The sequence below is a fragment of the Tupaia chinensis genome, unplaced genomic scaffold (genome assembly GCF_000334495.1).
Source record: "Tupaia chinensis unplaced genomic scaffold, TupChi_1.0 Scaffold000187_1, whole genome shotgun sequence".
In the NCBI taxonomy this organism is placed as follows: domain Eukaryota; kingdom Metazoa; phylum Chordata; class Mammalia; order Scandentia; family Tupaiidae; genus Tupaia; species Tupaia belangeri.
The window spans coordinates 2,211,440-2,225,767 of NW_006159662.1; the positions used below are offsets into that span (position 1 = coordinate 2,211,440).

Consider the following 14,328-nt stretch of genomic DNA (forward strand, 5'->3'; position numbering starts at 1 on the left):
CTTGGATAGACAGTGGGAAAAAGAAGGATGCTGATTGGAGAAACTTAAGAGAAAGTATAGGAAGCCCATATGATCGTCCACCATATTATCAATGCTCCCCAAATTGCCTACAGTTTCATCTCAAGCAAGCTTCCTAAGCATGAGGACTCCCCACGCACTGCAGTCTTTCATATGCCAACAAGTATGAAGCACGTCTGAGCAACAAGTGGGAAATGATTGAAAGAAAGAAATAGCAAGTCAAGGTGACCACAGGATAAATCAGGAGACCTCGTGTACCTCACGCATACATCCATACCTTTGCAGCTTGGCTGTGCAGACCAGTTTCCCAGTTTGCTGCACTCGACTTCTTCCGGGCCATCCAGGGTGTATGTATCATGGCAACCATAGGTGGCTTTATCCTTGTAATAAAGTGCTTGATGTGCAGGATAGTTCACAAATCCATTGTCTGGTCTCGATGGGAATGGGCATTTCACTTCTGGAAAGATTATTCAGTAAGACATATTAGTGGTAAGTAGTGGCATTGTCCAGTAGTTGTGGGATGGTTACATTCTTGTCTCCATTACATCATTGAAACACTAGGTGTTCTTATGACTGGAATTTATTTCTAAGTACCAGGTGCTTAATTCTGTCCTTCTCTTATACTCATGAGACCCTAGATATTAAAAAAAGCAAGAGCACTTTGAGAATAAGTTCTCTAGGTTTTTACATAGAGTCATAAAGTACTATTTATTACAAATTCTATCTCCATGCAGCCTAAGATGGGGGGGTTTGAAAGAAGAAATGAAATTGCTGTCTAAATCAACAAGCCAAGAAATTAAAACAAAAACACTTGTATCACCCCTGCTCATATTTAGGGAACTTTTTTAAAAAATTTTTTATTATCATCATAATCTTCTTTATATTACATTGGATTACATATAACTTTACAGTGTATTACATTGCTTTTTCAAAAGGGAATACCATGCATGTCAGTCAGTACAAAGACATTAATCTCCCCGCTTCAACATTCGATATCTTTTCCATGTTTTCCCCAATCATTATTATTATTTTTTTTTAAAACAGTCAATCGCTATTTCTCATTTTGCTTGTAAAAATACTTTGCCCATCATGAAATGCTTCTCAGACCAATCCAGTTGAGAATACTATACATGTCATCATCAACAGTTAATAAGCCATATCTGTTTCTCACTAACGTCCTGCGTGGATACATACAATATCTTTCTTTCATAGCCTGGCTTACTTCACTCAGCAATAGATCCTCCATATCTGCCCACTTTCTATCAAATTCCAGGGTCTTGTTATTTTTTGTGGCTGAGTAGTATTCCATAGAGTATATATACCACACTTTTCCAATCCATTCATTGGTTTGTGGACATTTAGGTTGGTTCCATGTCTTGGCAATTGTGAATAATGCTGCAAAAAATATTGATGTGCAAGCACTTTTCTGACTGAGTGTTCTCCTGTCTTTTGGGTAAATACCCAGAAGTGGGAATATTTAGGGAACTTTTGTCTTTTTTTTTTTTTTTTGGAACTTTTGTCTTAAAATGCTAAATCTAGGGCCATCAGGTGGTGTGGTGGTTAGGGCACTGGATCCCACATGGACTACTGTATGGTTTGAGTCCCAGATCCAGCAGCTTGATAAACACACTGGGTACCTTTGCGTGTGTGCCCAGAATCTCATGAGGAAAATGGAGAAGAAATTGTGGCACAGCTATTCCTCCTGGGGAGTGATTTCTCATTTTCCCTTTCTGTATCTCTGTCTGTCTTTCTCTGGTGAGCACACACCCTCTATGGCAGGAGTCTAAAAAAAAAAAATTATGTAGATAGTAATACCTTTGACTTGATTGACAGGCAATACATGCACACTCTGAAAAACCATATTGTATGTGGTAAAGATGTACAACAATTAAATGTAAAATTAAAAATACATACATATATATATTTAAAAGTCAATGAAAGAAAAAAAGGAATCATTCTTAATTAAAGAAGACTAAAGAAATATGATAACTAAATAAAAGATGTAATTCTTGATTAGACCGTGCATAAAACAAAATATCCGGATCAAGAATATCTATGAGTCAATTGAGAAAATTTGCATCTGAAATAAATGCTGCCTGATATTATTGTTAATTACTTTTATTAGTATAATTGCTTAAATTAGTATTGCTGATGATTTAAAACATGATGAATGCCTTGGGTACAATGATAATATAGAGTGTCTTTGTTCTTAGTACATTCATGTAGAAGTATGGGTAAGTTTTAGATATGTATATAACTTATTTTCAAATGATTCAGAAAGAAAGGAACTGCCTATGGAGAAACAGAGAAAATGTCACAGGTCAACAGTTGATCCATCGAGGTTGAAAAAGGAAAGAACAAAATAATCCTACAGCTTAGGACTTGGGAAAAGAAAGTGAGATGAGACTTATGTAACAGGAAACCCGTGCCTGGCCCATAGCTAAAAGTTCAAAAAGCTGCAGGTTATTATGGTTCCTGGGAGTTCCTCCAATCCTTCAGTGGATATCCACAAGATCTTCTATAGGAGACGTTAATACAAGAGGTCTTCAAAAAGTTCATGCTGAATGTGTGTTTTGAAAAAACTATAAATGGGCTTCAAATATTTTTGCACCAGAATAAACTCAGACTTTAATTCTGGTTTTCTACTAGCTTTCTGAAGTTTCTTTGTGGTCCTTAACAACCCTGTGAGCACACGACAAACTATAATTTATCTACTTCTTATGCAGCTGACAAATGCAAAGATAATAATGACAAATCCAGTGAAAGAGGGAAGAATTTTCATAATTCCTTTTCCAGAATAAGATAGTTCTGTGATTCTAAATCTCGGTAAAGATTGTGAAGACTTTAACTATTGGACTGCAATCCCATGTTACATTTCTCTCTTAAAACTTCCAATTTAGGGACCAGCAGTTAGCGTAATGGCTATGTCGCTGGACTCCCATGTAGTCAACTGCAGTTCAAGTCCTGGACCTAGTGGTTTAAACTCACGCCAGGCGCATATGCATGCATGCCCAAGATCCCAAGAGGAGAATGGAGGAGAAGGGATTGTGGCATGGCCATCCACCCTCGGGGGTGATTTCTCGCTTTCTGTCTTTCTGTCTCTCTCTGTCTGTCTGGCGAGCGCACACGCCCTGTAGCAAAAACCTCTCAAAAAAAAAAAAAAAAAAGCAAGAAAAAAATTTTTAAAAAAAAGAAACTCCCAATTTAATCTGGGCTTCTCTCCATGAACCTCAGTGAAATCTACAGCAGCCTGTGGGTGCACCCTGTCCTTTCAGCCTTCCCTGATTTTGTGTGTGCTGTGCCCAATGTTTTCCCCTCATTCTCTACTCCTCCCAGGCTCATTTCAAAAGCCACCATTCCTGGGAAATTTCTCCAGCAGCTCTAGACAGTGAATTGAACTCTACATGATTCTCCTCAGTCAGAAGCTAGATTGCATACATCTGATATCCCCAAGCTGCCTAGCAGAGGGTAGATGTTCAATAGACATTTGTTGATTAGGTCATTTAAAATACTCCATGATAGTAAATTTTCTCTACTTTTTAAAAGTGATGATCCACATCTGGGTGATAATGACAGTCTTGTCATTTGCACTTACCCCTGCATTCTGGTAATTCAGTCCAATTCCCATGCGCGGTGCAGGTAATTGTGTCATTTCCAAACATTGCATAGTGTGGCAAACATTTAAAGACGACGGTGTCATGGTAGAGGGAGTCGTTTCCAGCTGATGACTTGTGAACACTCAGCATTGCAAACTTAGGTACCTGTGGTGGAGGGCAGGTTATGGCTGGAAAAAGAAAGAGCAACCATTTGTATGGAAATAATTGAAGATTTAAAGTATATTCTTTTCAGAAAGAAAAAATATTCAAAGATGAACTTGAGAACATACAAAGTTTAATCTAATGCTAGGATGAAAACAGTCAATTGTGTGACCCAGCCTGTTGATATAGTTTTAGGAAACTGGTCTGCAATGCTGAAAAACGTATGGCCAGCTGCAGGTTCAGATCCATGCAGCAGCTCAAAAATATGTCAGGCGCATGCACATTAGACTTTGGGATGCTCCAGTCAGTGGCATGAGGTTAAGGCACTGTGTCACGCATGACCAACTATGCAGTTCGAATCCTGGACCTGGCAATTTGAAAATCACACTGGGCATAAGTGTATGTGTGCCAAAGATCTAGAGAGGAGACTGGAGAAGGGATTATGGTGTGAACATTTCCCCTGGGGGGGGTGATTTCTCTCTCTCTCTCTTTGTATCTCTCTGATGAGCATATATGCCCTATACCAAAACTAAAAGAAAAAAAAAAAGATTAGAGTTTGGGAAAGAGGGACGGTGGCATAACAACACATTGGCAAGGGCCCCTCTTTTTTGTCTCTTCTTTCCCTTTCTCTTATCTTTCTCACTCTCTTGAACTCTCTGCCTCTCTCTCTCTCTTGCATGCAGACATTCTATCATAAACATTTTTTTTTAATTTTAGAAGTCAATTGTGGATACCAAATAAAATATGATCTCAACATCAAATGCCTTAAACTAGCATAACTACTATAAAATGAAATACACTTAAGTCTTGTCATCAGTAATTTGCCTTTTACAACAACACAAAGATTAGGATTCTAAAAAAATCTTTCATCTAAATGCTACCTTGGAAGATTCTGGAAGGCAGAATCAGTGGAAGACATCGTTAAGGGGACATCCTAAAATAATGGTTGATGACAGCCATGCGGTAGAGTGTCATTTGTGACATCCCAGTCCCACTGCTAGTTCAATTTGTTCCTATCACATACCTCCTGATTTGTAATTTTGTGTGTACAGATCTTATTCAACTGGACCCAGGACATGGTAGTGGCTTGTCATCTTGACTTATGGAAGTTGTAATAAGTTCCGGGAAAGTTATATGAACATAACAGAATATGGCAGAGACCAAAATGTGATTTAACTTGATCTCTCTAGATCCTCGCTACTCAAAAGAGTGGGCCTTAGACTAGCAGCATGGGCATAGCCTGGGACATTGTGAGAGAGCAGAAGCTGAGATTTTACTCCTGCCCCCAAATCAGAATCCACATTTTTTTTTTATTCATATATACATTAAAGTATGAGAAGTACTCATTCAGATTAGACTGAAGCTAAAGTAGCCTTTCTGCTTCTAACTAAAACAAAAAGGTACGTTTACATAATTGGTATAAATCTGCTTAAAAAGAAAACGACAGGAATCACCCTGCTGGTAAGTGGAAAACTCATCTAAATGTACCTTTCAAAAAATGTTTTGGTTGTACAGTTTTTCTTAAACTAGTATTTCTTTGAAATTATTTTCCACTTGCTTTTGCTATAACAGACTTCACTAAAACAAAAAAGAACGATAGCTATCTTTGTAATGCCTAGCGTCCCAGTCAAATACTGGGCTTATGTAACTCCCAGGTTAGGCAACATGAGAACAGCTCTGTCAACACAAGGGGATTTCAAAAAGTATGTGGAGAAATGGAATGAAAGTACAAGTATATTCTGGTGCAAAACAAGTTGAAATCTATGCATGGTTTTTCCTAACACACACTTGCACAAGTATGCGCTCCCCAAAGAGACAGAGAGAGACAGAAAGTGAGAAATCAGCCCCCGAGGGGATGGTCACACCACAATCTCTTCTCCATTCTTTGCACATGCATACACACGACCCAGTGTGAGTTTCAAGCCACTGGGTCTGGGAGGCAAAAAGCGATCTGCCACATAGGAGTCCAGTGCCTTAGCCACTGCGCCACCTGCTGGCCCTTGCATGAGTTTTTTGAAAAACCCTTCACATAAGCAAAGCCAAGAGATGGCCCTGACTGCTTAGCCAACAGTCACCTGAATAGCCTTTTGCAGGAATCTCAGTCAGCTTCTATGTTGCAGCGCCCTTTGATGGGGTCTTAGCTTACTGAGAAGATTACAGTCCTTGTCTCCCTCCTCGCTAGACTTAAATCCTAATAGCAGGAGCCTCAGTACCGAGAACAGGATTTGCCATACATTAGATCCTCAATTCCTGTTTATTGGACGTGTGAATGAATGAATGAAGTGGCAGGTGTTCCATCTGTTTGCAGAAGTTCTCCCGGGCTAATGGTGGTGTCCCTGATGACCAACGCCACACATATCCAAAAGGCTGTGGGAGCTTTGGAGTTCAACCCAGCACTGGTCCCCCCCAGGTGACGGTTCAGGAGTAAAATGCTTCCTGTCATTGTAAGAGGTTCTTTCATCCTCCCGGGAAGGATGACATCAGGATCAATATTCCCCGTAAAGGTGACCAACCATCTCATTAGCCAGGACTGAGGGTTTTCTAGGATATGAACCTTCCTGTGCTAAAGCCAGAAAAGTTCTGGGCAAACCAACAGATCATCTTCCCCATAACTGGGACCCACATACTCACGAGTGCAGACAGGAAGCTCCTCACTCCATTTCCCCTCCTCAGTGCATTTCACGGAACTGGCTCCATTTAAATAAAACCTGCAAAAGGAAAATGTGTTCATTGACATCTCAAGTGTCTTCTCCATGGGGCGTTGCTTCATAACTTCTTTCCCATCTTCAAATGCTGTTTTCCTGAACACGTTAACATGCATCTAGGGCTCACTGAGTCACCCAATCAATGCTGCAGGTGCATCGCTAGACATTTCTGTAACTAGTGAGTGTCGAAGCCAAACCCCTAAGTCCCTCATCTCCAACCAGTTAGTCAAGGTAACTGCTTCTTACACAAAGCAAAGAATTAGCTCGTTCAGGATCACAAAGGCAAATTCAATTTAATAAGCTCTGCTACTAGTTTCCTTGAAGCCTACTGACATGAATGTGTAAAAGAAAAAAATGCAGTCTATTTCCAGTGGAAATCCAACGTTCTGCTCGTTCAGGATCACAAAGGCAAATTCAATTTAATAAGCTCTGCTACTAGTTTCCGTGAAGCCTACTGACATGAATGTGTAAAAGAAAAAAAACGCAGTCTATTTCCAGTGAAAATACAACGTTCTGTAATTGAAGCCATTTTTTTTTCCAGGTTGTTTGTTGTCAGACACACCAGTAAATTAGTGTCTCAGATAAAAGGAAGAAAGATACATTTCTCTTTCACACACAGAATTCCTTAATTTTCAATCCCAAAGAAGAAGCCTCAGTAAAACTTTGCACTGAGGTACGGCCAATGTGCTATCGATAATGTCACAGTGGTGCCTTTTCTCATAAAGCTGATAAGCTACCAAGGGTGTTCAGAAAGCTCATGGATAACGCACATTAGGGGAAAAAAAACTATAAGTGGATTTCAAAAAATTTTGCACCAAAATAAACTTATACTTTAATTCTGCTTTTTAGTGTTTTTTGAAATTCCTTCATTTATGACCAACCACATGCTTTCTTCTTGGAGATATTATACTGAATTATGTGAGGATTAAAAGAACTATGTTTGACATCATCACATGCCCAACCTTCTCCATTACATTCTCTTTGGGAGGCTACCGCCATATTGATCAATCAAATTAGCCTTATAACTAAGGCCAAAATCATGTGTAGAGAAAGTACCCTCCAATGGGGCATGGTCACACTATAATCCCTTCTCCATTTCTCCATCCTAATGGATTTTAATCATGCATGAACTTAAGCCTGGTATGTTTTCTAAGCCCCCACCCTCACCCCAAGGCTGGGATCTGAACGGCACATGGGCCATGTGGCATCTGGCTTCCCCAGCCACCAGGCCATAGGTAGCCCACAAATCTTATGCCTAAAGAATTTTTACCCTATGTCAAGATTTGTCCCAAAGATAATAAGTATTTGCCATCCAGGTTCAATTATTTCAATGTATCTCCTCAGATAAGGAAGCAGTAAGGAGTAGAGAAGTTGGATATGATAGTAACTTTCATTAGTTGTTATATTCTCTTCTTATCCAACTCTCAATACCACTGTAGTATGTATTTTCAAAGAATTGTTTATTTTATTTTATTATTATTATTTTCTCACTTGACCATACAGAGAGAGAAGGAAAGTGAAAAAGCAAGTCACCAAGTCCAGGACTCAAACTGCAGTCGGTCATGTAGGAGTCAAGCACCTTAACTACCATGCCACCTGCCAGCCTCTATAGTGTGTATTAAAAGGAGGACTAGGGACTAGCAGATGGCTTAATGGACTCCTACATCATCAACTGCGGTTCAAGTCCCAGACCTGGCAGCTTAAAACTCATGCCGGGCGTGTGTGCATGTGTGCCCAAAATTCTAAAAGAAGAACGGAGAAGAAGGGATTGCAGAACAGCCATCCCCCTGGGTGTCTGTGGGGGGTGATTTCTTGTTTTCTGTCTCTCTGCCTCTTTCTGTCTCTCTGGCAAGTGCATGAGGCAAAAATCTCTCTCAAAAAAAGAGAAAGAAAGAAAGAAAGAAAGAAAGAAAGAAAGAAGAAAGAAAGGGAAAGGAAAGGAAAAGAAAGGAAAGGAAAGGAAAGCAAAGCAAAGCAAAGCAAAGCAAAGCAAAGCAGGACTAAAATGGGGCCAGAAGATGGCATAGTGGTTACATTGCTTGACTCCCACATGGAGTCTGAGACCCAGTGGCTTCAAATTCATGTGCGTATGGACCCACGAGCCCAGGAGGAGAATGGAGAAGGAATTGTAGCATGGCCATCCTCCCCTTGGGGGTGATTTCTCACTTTCCCTCTCACCGTGTCTGTCTCTCTGTCCAGTGAGCATGCACTCCCTAAGGCAAAAACCTCTACAAAAAAAAAAAAAGGACTAAAATGAATTTGTATTTGGTGAGTCCAACCTAAAGGCTAGAAATCAAATATGTGCCAGTCTTAATGGTTAGCTTAAGGACACCAAGACGTGCTGTTAGCTGCTTAATCGCCCGACAGTCCTTACCCAGTGTTACAAGAAAAGCTGATTGAGTTGGGGTATTCAAAAGTCGTATAGCGCACCACTCCGTTTTCTAAGATTCCGGCAAAAGGACACACTCTGGCTGTGATTTAAAATGGAAAGGTAAGTTTCTATTTGTAGAAGTTTTCATAAAATAAAAATATATAAATTCATTTCCATCTTCTGACCCAATAACACTACTAGGAACGAAGAAAGTAAGTCAAAATAAGACCAATGGTCCGTGCACTAGGGTGTTGATCATGCTGTCACTGCTAATAACAAAACTGGGACAATGTAAATGTTCACTGTCAGGGCATGTGCACTCACCAGAGAAAAACAGAGAGAGAGAAAGTGAGAAATCAGCCTCTGGGGGATGGCCACGCAGTAATCCCTAGTCTTAATTCTCCTGGGAGAGGAAGAGAAAATCACACGTGTCAGTGTGATTTTCAAACCGCCAGGTCCAGGACTTGAACCGGGGTCAGCCATGTGGTAGTCTAAGAACTTTAATCACTGTGCCACCTACTGACCCCATCAAAGGATTGTTAAAAATTAAAGTAGAGGGCTCCAGCAGATGCTGCAATTCCTTCTCCACCATTCTCCATTCTCCTCTTGGGATTTTGGGAACACATGCACATGCGCCTGGCATGAGTTTTAAGCTACCAGGTCTGGGACTTGAACCACAGGTGGTTAAAGTACTGGACACTCCCACTTGGCCAACCACAGTTCGAGTTCCGGACCTGGTGGTTTACTTTCTCACTTTCTCTCTCTCTCTCTCTCTCTCTCTTTCACTCCTTGTTTGTGTGTATATGTGTGTGTGTGTCTGGTCAAATTAAAATAAATAAATGAATAAATAAAATTTAAAAAATAAAGTAAATCAACTGTTGAACTACTATGTAGCCAATACAATAAGTACTATAATGACTACAGAAACAGCCCAGTTTTTGGGGAAATAGGAAAATACAAAAGGAAAAGTATTCTCTTCAATACTATGCAAAAATATATGTGGAAAGTAACTTGAAAATGACATAATTCATATGGAGAGCTAAAGCTGACTTAAAGAACAATTTTCCCTAATGGCGGATTTTTATTAAAAATTATGTTTCATCTTTAATTTTTTAAAAAAATCACTTGCATGACAAAGATCACATGTGTAAAACCAAAACAGCTGAAGTTCAGATATTTACTTCTGCTCCTTTACGTCTATGTATAATCACCAGAAATTCAATATGGCTGACTGCTCAATATTTGACTGAAAAAAAAAAATGCTAGCTGGGACCAGCAGATGGCATAATGGTTACGTCCCTGGACTCCCACATAGTTGACCACAGTTCAAGTCCCAGACCTAGCAGCTTTAACTCATGCCAGGCATATGTGCATGTGTATCCAAGATCCGGAAAGGGGAATGGAGGAGAATGGATTGCAGCATGGCCATCCCTCCTGGGGGGTGATTTCTTCCTTTCTGTCTCTCTGTCTCTCTCTGTCTTTCTGGTGAGCACATGTTCCCTGTAACAACAACAACAAAAACCTCTCCTAAAAAAAAATAATAATGCTAACAGACCACCTGGTGGCATTCTGATTAAGGCAGCTGGATCCCACATGGCTGGTTGCATATCTGAGTCCAGGCCCTGATGGCATGTGTGCATGTGAGCTCAAAATCCTGAGAGAAGAATAGAGGAGAAGGGATCGTGGTGTGGCCACCTCCCCGAGGGGTGCTTTCTTGTTTGCCATCTCTCTTTCTGTGTCTTTCTGTCTCTCTGGTGAGTGCACATGCCCTATAGTAATACATACATACATACATACATACATACATACATACATACATACATAATAATGCTAGCATCATATCATAGAACCACGCTCTGATGAGTAAGAAAAAGCAACCATTTATAATAAGACAACTATAAACTATGTATAACTTATATTATTAGTTTAATTTTATGTAATTATAAATATGATTCATAATATATAAAATTTATATTCATTTTAATAACTACTCATTTTAAATCTGCTTTCATTTTGAGGCAAAATCCAAATATACACTGTGTTCCCAAGTTTCATTTTTCTCAAGAGGCCCTTCAGCCTCAGTTTATATTTCAGAGTATCTTCACTTGTCTTTTAGCTTTGACTGTGTTTTCTTCTCTTTTACTACACCAGGTCACCTTTTTAAACCTCCCCTAGTCCCAGGCTACGATCTTCTCCTTTTCTCTAAATAGCACCCCTTGCCCTTACTTTCTCCTCCCATGAAGAACCTTCCAGACCCTTTCATTTCCTCACCGCCCTTCATTCTGCAGACTCTGCTGGCTCCCAGCACCCTGAGCATAACTAGGTAGGCTGTGCCCCCCGTATGTGTATGTCCAGAATCCAACGAGGGAGAGAATGTGAAGGAAGGTGCTGACTTACGAATGCACTTCAGAGTGTTGATGGGCCACATCCCTGTGAGCGGGCAGGTAAACCTTCTCATCCCTCCCCGGGACACATAGCCCGGCTTGCAGGAGTACACTATCTGCTCCCCTGGATCATAGGACGTTTTTAATGGAACAACTATGGAAAATGGTAAGTCATCTGGCTTGGGACAGGCTGAAATAGAGAGAACAGGTGGTCAGACACAGTTCTATCTGCATTTTTAAATTGAGTTAGCACACCAATAAAGAATACTGAAGTAAACCAAATTCCACACCCAATATATCGTATGCACTACCTCATCTAATGTCCTCACCTAAAGTAGGTACTTTTATTATTTCCATTTTACAAGTTAGTACACTGAGGCATAAACAGGCTAAATATCTTACACTGGAGCTTTAATCATGGCAAGATTAAAGAATAAGGATCAATCTGATCTCTTCAGCATTCACTCTAAAGAGAATTTAAAGCTCTCTTTATTTATCTCTGAAATATACAAAGGGGCTGGATATATATATTTTTTTCAAAAGTCAGAAAAGTACTTACTTCGTCCTCCAATAGCAACATGGCAGAGGAAACTTGAGAACAAGATGAATGCTGGAAAAATCATTGTGGATGATTCACACTGGCACTACCAAAGTGGTTTTCCTCTACTACAAAGACAGATGAAAATACAAAAGTGCTTAAATATTAACCGTATTTTGGGGGTGTACTTTTATCTCTGTAAATAGAAGATAAAGTCTCATGATTTGAAAGGAACTCTGAGACCTACTTTCTTTAATCATTTACTCTTCACTTCTGTGGGTCTGTTGTGAAATCTTTGGTAGATGATTTCTGTTTTCATGACATTTTTGTTAGCGGCACGAAACAGCTCATTATTGCCTCTGAAAGAAGTCTGGTGGTTCCCAGGTTGCGTGGACCTCTCACTTTCCATCTTTTGATGTGTGTGTGTAATAGATGGAGTGCCTGAAGATTGCGGTTCCTGTTTTATACACAGCTTTTGCATGTGAATTTAGGATGGCCATACACTCTCTGTCTCAGTCTACAAAATGATGTGACAGTTTCCAGGTATGTGATGCATAAGAACAGCTTCTAAGACATACCTACAATTTTAATGCTCAAAAATGGAGCCCAACAACTTCTCTCATAAAATAACTAGTTCTCCTTTCATCTGCAGCTAATAAACAGATTCTCCTGGTAGCTCCATTATGACTTTAGAGCCCTCCTTAGACCCTCCATCTTCCCTCATGGCAAATCTCTGCAAAGCCCTTATCATCCGTTCTTTTCTAATTGCCACAAAGTGTGTACACTGGCCAGAGAGAGACAGAGATATAGAGAGTGAGAGGGGGAGGGAAAAAGCACCCCTAATGGGAATATGGCCATGCTGTGGCTCCCTCTCCTCCATCTCTCCATCTTGTCCAGATGGTGGACACTCACACACATGTGCTTGGTGAGTCCCTCAAGCTGCTGGGGCTGGTATCCCCACTGCAATCGGCCACGTGGGATCCAGCTCCATTGATCACTAGGCTATAAGGCTGGAGCATTCTCCATTCTTGTAATGTCTTGCATTTGTTTAGACATATTCCTAGATTTGTCATAAGGATCAGAAAGTTGATGTAAAAATACAGGTTGGGACTGAAAGAAGGGAAGAATTTGAGTAGAAACACAGAATGGGCCAGTTGCTGATGTTGCTTGAGAGGCTCAGAGGAGACTCTTAGTGAGTTCATGGCTCTTACACACAATTCTCTCTAAGAGATTGAATATGTAAATGGACAATGGCCAAGCCATATGTGAAAATAGAATTTTGACTCACGATATCCATAGCAACCAGTCTAGGAAGCCAACATCTGTATCAATCAGCCCAGTTTAGGACCAATCAGAGAAAGCCAAACATGTTCCTGTAACTAATCACACAGGATGTCCCATATCCAGTGAGCCCGACTCCATTTTCCCATACCAACAACCATTCAGGCCTACTTGAAGCCCTCCTTTCTTCTTTCTTCCTTCCATTTTTTTTTGTTTTGTTTTGTTTTGTTTTGCTTTTTTAGAATTCTTTCTTTTTTTTTTTTTTAGAATTATTTATTTATTTAATTTTATTTTTTTTTAATTTGATAAAATTTGGTCAAAGAGAGTCTGGGAATTTTTTTTTTTTTAAGAATTATTTATTTATTTATTGTCATTATTTTTCAGTTTGACCAGAAAGAGAAAGAAAGTGAGAAAGCAAGTTGCAAAAGCAAGCCACTGAGTCCGAGACTCAAACTGTGGTTGGCCATGTGGGAGTCCAGACCCTCTAACCACCATGCCACCTGCTGGCCCAAAGCCCTCCCTTCTTCTGTTATAAAGCTTTTACATTCCTCTACCTAACTTTGGATCTCTGCCAAATACAAGTGATGATGCCTGACTCCCTTGTCTAACAGCTCTGAAAAAATAATCTTTGCTTATTCTCATTGGGGTGGTCTTGTTTTTTGTTTGTTTGTTTGTTCATTTGTTTGGAGAGAGATTTTTGCTATAGGGCACATGCATTTGCTGGAGAGATAAGAGATTCAAAATCATCCCGCAGAGGGATGGCCACACTGCAACCCCTTTTCCTCCATTCTCCTCTTGGGATTTTTGGCATGCATGCACACACTTTCAGCAGATTCAAGCCACTAGGTCCAGGACTTGAATGAACCATGGCTGACCACTTGGGAGAAAAGGGTTTCTGGTGATGTATACTGGTGGCTATACTAAATCCTTGCATGAGAGAACTTTCTAGAAGGGTATACATATCTGTATTTTATTTTAGGTGGTTATTACTTGGGTACATGTGATTATCAAAACTCATAGACATTTGAGATCTGCACTTTTATTTAATAAACCTCAATTTAAAAACAATGTATTCCTTCCTTCACTTCTTGGTTCCTTGTTCCTCCCTTCTTCCTAATTCAGTCTAAAAGTCATGGAGGCAATCCAGTGACCCATGTAAGGATGGCAGCTTGGGGTCATCACAACATTGGCTACATACAAGAGATTGAGCAAACAAATGTAGTGAGGGTAATGGGAGCCAGGTTTTTCACTGATGAAGAGAAGCACCAATGTG

General features: G+C 40.0%; 1 protein-coding gene across 1 annotated transcript in view; it reads right to left on the reverse strand.

Annotated features, from left to right (window-relative positions):
- APOH (apolipoprotein H) overlaps positions 1 to 11,918 on the reverse strand; it is a 17,086-nt gene extending 5,168 nt beyond the window's left edge. The window contains exons 1-6 of the mRNA XM_006146761.3: positions 11,796 to 11,918; positions 11,250 to 11,426; positions 8,856 to 8,952; positions 6,408 to 6,484; positions 3,614 to 3,802; positions 296 to 475 (exon numbers count right to left, since the gene is read on the reverse strand). Of these exons, the coding sequence (XP_006146823.1) occupies positions 296 to 475; positions 3,614 to 3,802; positions 6,408 to 6,484; positions 8,856 to 8,952; positions 11,250 to 11,426; positions 11,796 to 11,859 (784 nt within the window). The 5' untranslated portion in view covers positions 11,860 to 11,918. The remainder of the gene's footprint in view (positions 1 to 295; positions 476 to 3,613; positions 3,803 to 6,407; positions 6,485 to 8,855; positions 8,953 to 11,249; positions 11,427 to 11,795) is intronic.
- Positions 11,919 to 14,328: the final 2,410 nt, after the last annotated feature.